Raw genomic sequence first — 6388 nt, forward strand, 5'->3', positions numbered from 1 at the left:
GTGTGTGTGTGTGTGTGTGTGTGTGTGTGTGTGTGTGTGTGTGTGTGTGTGTGTGGAAACCGCTTTTGTCTCGCTTCCCCTGCTCATTATCGGTGCAGGTTCAAGGAGATGGCTACTCATTTGCATGCGCAGCCCCTGGGCCAGGGCCCCTGTGTGGAGCAGCCAGGTGATTCATAGCAGCTCCCGCCGTTTTATTTAGCGGGGAATTAGATTAAAACGAATCAATCAGCGCAGATCACCCCGACCCGGAGGGGACCGAGGGGAACGGCCGCAGTCGCAGCGTCCCTGGCTCCCTTCAAACGGCCCGCAGAACCTCTCTTTGTGGCACAACCATGGCAACGTGGCCCGTCCGTGCATTCGTCCGTGGAATCTACAGACCCGACATTTCTATGAGAGTCTGAGACCGCTCGCACACAGCGAGAGGCTGCGGATTCACATGCAGCGTGTGTGTGATGCCTGTGCCAACACGTCCGTGTGGGAAACAAATGGGAAAATGCATCACACGAGATACATAAAAAGGAAATGCACACGAGCCCACGGTCGATGCAGGGCAGCTTTCTAGAAATGAACCCGTTCCACTCGTTACGGCCTGTGCTGGTGGAACCGGGCCCTGGTGTTCTCACACCGGACCTTGGTTGTGATTCACTGTTTCACCGTGTTTCCTTTCACAGGAGAGGAAGCTGTACGCGTTCCCCTCGGTGGAGATCTACAGATCGGACTCCATCCACTACATGGTTCCGCTGTCTCACCAGATGGACTTCTTCGTTCCCGAAATGAAGGAGGAGGTGAAGACGGACGTGAAAGAAGAGGAGTCTGACGAGGACAGAGGAACCGATATCACAGGTAGATGTTTGACCCATAGCAGCTTGTGTGTCGATCAGCTGATCAACTGATCAGCCGTGAAAAGAAACGGAATGAGTCCCTCTGAAAAGCACAGGCACATCTCCCACATTTCTCGCCGCTGCTGTTTTTTGTAGAATTGAGCTTCGTCATCTAATTGTGCACTAATGAAGCGTGTTAATAGAGACACAGATCTCTGCTGAATTAAAAGCTTGTGTGAGTCGGGGAAAATAAAGACGCAGCAGCTTTCATTCGCCGACGCTGCTCCGACTCCTTCCTGCCTTTGATCACAGAGGACGCGTGATATATGAGACCATAATTGTTGTGTCAACACAATCGAGTGCGCCTCGAAGCGCAGTGTCTCTCCTCCTGCTGTTCCTCCTCCAGACCTTGACCCGCTATTGGATTGGATTTGTCACTGTACAAGTCACTGGGGGGAATAAATGCCGTCGTGTTGACGCCGATCAGCTGTTCAGCTCCGATCGTGCGCGGCGTAATTGCGTGAGACGGATGTGCGTGAGCGCCCTCCGTCAGCGCCACGTGCTCGGGCGTCGGCGTGTGCAGATTGCAGTCGCCGCCTCGGCCCGAGACGGGTAGAAAGGTGACTGTCTGCCGCTGAAATGAGAGGCGAAGCGATTCACAACTTTAAATGAGTTCGCCAGCGTCACCGGACCGAGACAAAGTTTTGATTGTTTTCTAACAAATGACAGAGTTAATGGGAAAGGACTACAGTGCTGGAAAACATTTGAGTGGGACAATTCAGATGGAATGACTGTAGGCTGATGGGGTGAGCGCTCCAATCAGGTGAAAAGTGGACGCTTTTCACAAAATTCTCCTGATGTTTGAAGCATCTGATGCTGAACGCTTTGACTACTGTGCTTCAAAACATCGCCGTCGAGTGCAGCATCCAGTGATTCAGTGTTATCCTGAGGAGCGGCCCAGCAATGCACGTTCCTGCCTGGGTTTTACCACTGCACCAGTTTGAATGCAATACAAATTGAATTATTGAGTGCAGTGTCAATGGGACGATCAGAGATGAGGTTAGACGGGTTGTTTCAGATTGACAGGAAGACGCTGAAGCAGCTTAAGGCTCAGCTTCTGGAGACAAATGCAGTAACACACCGTCCAAGAGTCGAAGTTGTGACATCAGTCACCAACACGGTCCCTCAGAAACAGTTTGTGTCTGGTCCAGTTTAAGTAGAGTCTTGTGCTGTAACAACATCCTGGAAACGTCCTGTCTGGAGTTTTTCTTTATTACTTCACTGCTCTCACTGATGCTCAACACTGAAGACATTCATACCGTCTTACATTCACATTGTGCACTTTAAATTATTCGATATTCCACAAAGCTACTGTAATTTGTGCTAAATAGACAGCGACAGGTGTGAAGCACAGTGATTGTCACCCTGTGCAGGCTGAACGTCCGTGCGTTTTGAGTAATTGTTGGCGTCTTACACGAGTTCACGAGTGTGTGTCATGATTTACAATGTAAATCGGATCCAGAGTTACACTGTGTTGACTGGGTGAAGGTCAGGGGCACATGCCTGTACCCACCTCGTGTGGCGATAGACAAATCCCAGCTGTCCCAACGAGGCACCGATCAGCCGGTGGGGCTTCGTCTGACGAGCCAGATGTGGACATCTCGCTCCCCAGCTGGGAGATCACCTCCGACTGCCATCCTTCACCCACTGCTCACTGTGGAGACCAGTCATGAACTCTAAGCCCTCGCATTTGCACCCCCTCCTCCCCCACTGTACCTCAGAGAGGCCACTAAACACTTTTATGATGATTGGATTATCACAGCAGCCAGTTAGTGTGTTGTGTTAATCTTTTTAGGAACAAACTGGGCTCAGACTAAACGGGCTACTGGGCTTCATTCCCCGTGATTTAGGCTTAGGGAACTTATTAAACTCCGCTAACGTGCAGCACAGACTCCCAGAGTGCTGGTTTTCAGTGGGAGCTTACGCGGGTGTAAGCGGTTTGAAGATGCAAATCATTAGGTAGTAATGAGTTTAATAGGTGCCAACTGTTCATGTACCGGTACAATCACATTAAGGTGAAGTACTGTAAGAGGGAGCTGTAAGGACATCAGACGTTAGCATCCTCCACGCGCATCACATACAGTATCGTGCAGATGTCGTCTCTTGCAATAGTTTCACGGAGAACCGGCATCAACAGCTCAATGTGTTCAACGCCTGATATTTATTTATTCTGGGAGTCAGGATTTGGGTTTTGGTGTTGCACAGCATTCAGTACTGAGAAAAGGTACAGTAAGTGTTCACTGTGCTGCTTTCTACCCACAGTGTTCACAGTGCTAAATTACACCGTTTAGCCCGAGACGCAGGGTTTTTTAATGAAACTAACAAAGCATCGGACCAGCACAATAAATATGAGCATCCTAGTGTTCCTACCTACAGTAAGAAATGTAATTAAGCGCCGTTCTCCAACTCCAAGCTCTCATTTGTAAACAGGCCCCATCTACTGCAGTGGCTCCTAACTCCTGCTGCTGCAGCCACACTCTTCTCTCCGTCCACCCAAACTCAACCCTGCCTATGTTTAATTACCGTCTTAAAAATCTTCTCCGCTGTTTCAGACGGTTTGAAGAACAAGACCTTGATTCTCCGCTAATAATCCCAGTGGGCCCAATTTAGCTGCTAATTTAGCAAATTTGATCTAAAAGGCTTTCAGAGGCGCAGCTGGCTTCAACCCCGGCGCCGGTTTTAGGGCTCGCTCGCAGTTGTGGAGGGAGTGAATGTTGTCCAGTGTGTTAGGACACACTGTCCACCCAATTACCCTAAATAGACCCATTATTTCCTGTCAAATTCTTTGTGTTGTAAAACAAGTCTCCCAGGAAAAGCGTGTTCTTTGTTTTCTACTTGTAAATGAAGTAGAAGTCGCTCGCTGATCTTTTTTAAGGCCTCTTGCGTTTTAAACCAGTAGCTCTGTGTCACATCATTCTCACACTGGCCTTTTCACTGAAAACCAGTCCCTGTGGTTCTGTTTGGACCTTTTCAGTAATCAACAGGCTTTTAAATGGGTATTATAAATAGCTGCGTTTGACTTCCCATACAGGACGCTGGCAGCAGACGAGAGCCGGCCTGCTGAAGGTGATAATTGGGTTGCTGAGTGATTCTGCCGTTCGATTGAATGAATAAACTGACCTCCGCTCAGAATGCTTCCTATTTACATGTGTGGTGTTCGGATCCCTGATGACCGTGACGTGTGGATGAGGTTAACCTTGAGTGTGAAACCTGCGTTTCACACTCAAGCGTCCTGTGGGGTGCTCCACTCAAGTCCAGTCAGATGCTGTTCCTGGAAGACGCCCATTACTAATAAGACATAATGAGGAACTTATACTGTATACAAATGAGACCAACTAGAACTCAATGCACAGAATGGAAGTGTGGAGTTTTTGAAGACGCTTTTTGCAGAGTGACTCATCACAGCTTTAACAGTTGTTATGATACATTCCACTGCTGAAAACCATTATTTCTAGATTTCTACATGTGACATTTTACTGAGTTTTCTTTATGGAACTGTGGAAGGCTCCCCGAGTGTTATTTATGGTGCAGGTGGGAGGTGTAATGTGCTTCTGATATTTAAGTCCTAATGCCTGTTTCCACTTGTAATTTCAGGCAGCGAATACTGTAGCTCATCTCTCTCAGGCTGTTTAAGTTGACTTAGCCGGTTTGTTCCTTATTTGCCTTTCTGGCACGTAAACTCTGTGACTCTGAGCACAAGTTTGCATTTATTTTCACTCACCAATAGGAATTCAGAAAAAAAATGGTTATGTTCATGATTATAGAACAAAGGTAAATTAATATCAAGTCAGAAAAGCTGATAAAGTACATGAGGAGGTACAGTATCCATCGTTTAAGCTCCTAACCAGGATCCGCCCCCTGCAAAGCTATGGCTCCACCTAATTTAAGGCAGGTCATATGACTAACATGCATGAACAGTGTGTGGCCTAATGCACAATTGAAGACCTTTTCTGTCTTTACCAGTGATAATCTGCTGTTTCTGAGCATCCTGTAAACTCCTGATGAGCCCTAATAACCAGATTCACTCTGGAGTGGGTGGGATCGGTCTCGTTGAGATAAAGTGGAATTTAATTTTCTTTTTACACAGATGTGGTGAATTTTAAGTGACTCGTGTTAGCTTAATGAGAGTTTGTCCGTTTTGATCAAAGGCCGGTGAAATACTTGATCACTTTTACTGCTACCGACTGACTTTCATGCCATCTCTTACCTCCGTCTGTACTTTCCCCCACGCCGCCGCAGGTGCCGATTCCCACAGTGACGTCAGCTCGGTGAGCGGCGGCGTGCCCTGGGACAGCAGAGAGACGTCGCTGGCTGCCTCCACCGCCGCCTCGCTGGCCTCCTCGCTGCCCCTGAGGGACGTGGCGGACGCCGGCGGAGACGTCAAGCACAGGGACTACAGCGACAGGGGCTCCGACGAGTCCATGGGCAGCGGCTCGTCCTTTGAAGAGCTCGACATGGATCAGGAGGAGCGGGAGGAGGGCGAGGAGCGGGAGGAGAAGGAAGACGTGGAGGAGGAGAAGCCCCCCGAGGGCGAGGTTGGAGCTCGGGAGGCAGTTGAACTGATGGCTGAGAAGAAGGAGCCCTCGGGGGACGGAGAGGGGGAGGGCGGATACTGAAGAGATGAGGAACGAGGCCACGTACCACCGGCTTTGCTAGAGAGTTTCTCAGTTGTTGCTGTTGCTGGTTATCTGTCATGTAATGTTGTTGGGGATTTAAAGCAGTTCATGTCATCTTATTTACGCCTGTCATTTAGAGATTCTTTTTTTAATTTCCTTTTAATAAATTCCTGATCCTGTATTTACACTCTGTCAGGACAGAGCAGCAGACAGCCCCTTGGAGTCGAGTCTCTCCCAGTATAAACACAGGCTCCCCTGCTCATGGTGGGCTTCAAACCAAAGTCAAGATGTGATTAAGTCTACATTTCATTTCAAACATTAATCTTGTTTCAATCATCCTCATTTCACTTCTCATTAGAAGTGACTCCACAGTTTAAGATTAGCATCAAAGCCAAGACGCTGACCCCCGTGTTCTGGATCCTGGACCGCCCCATGTGTGACAGTTGATGTCGTCCACTTCTTTCAAGGTCGCGTCCCCAGAAGGTTTATGTCATGTGTTTGTGTGCAGTACCTGACTTTGTTGTTGTGATGTATAGTAATGATCAGATGAAGGGTGCAGGAGCCGATGGCGTAGAACCTTTAATGGACCTTTGATGGTTTCATTATGAAATTGTTTTCTTTTCTGATTTAAATGATCGGTGCCATAGAAGAAGGACAGCGGTAAGAAGAAGTGAAGCTCATCTCTGCAGGACTAAAACACATTGAACATGTTCCCGTCTATGGTTTGTTGAACCATTCACCTGTTTTCATTCGTAGCTTAAATTCACTTCCAGAGACTAGTTGTGCGAAATCCTTAGGTTAAAACTGCTGGCGACACATTGGAAATAATGTACAGAGCGTTGCCATGGTTACGTCTATGTGTAATAAAATTTTTAAATGAGACGTTCAAAA

General features: G+C 48.0%; 1 protein-coding gene across 2 annotated transcripts in view; it reads left to right on the plus strand.

Moving 5' to 3' along the window:
- tex264a (testis expressed 264, ER-phagy receptor a) overlaps positions 1 to 6388 on the plus strand; it is a 36351-nt gene extending 29963 nt beyond the window's left edge. For both annotated transcript variants that reach the window (XM_055509326.1, XM_029149735.3), the window contains 2 exons: positions 672 to 843; positions 5121 to 6388. In XM_055509326.1, the coding sequence (XP_055365301.1) occupies positions 672 to 843; positions 5121 to 5497 (549 nt within the window). In that variant the 3' untranslated portion in view covers positions 5498 to 6388. The remainder of the gene's footprint in view (positions 1 to 671; positions 844 to 5120) is intronic.

Source organism: Betta splendens, chromosome 5, assembly GCF_900634795.4.
Source record: "Betta splendens chromosome 5, fBetSpl5.4, whole genome shotgun sequence".
In the NCBI taxonomy this organism is placed as follows: Eukaryota; Metazoa; Chordata; class Actinopteri; order Anabantiformes; family Osphronemidae; genus Betta; species Betta splendens.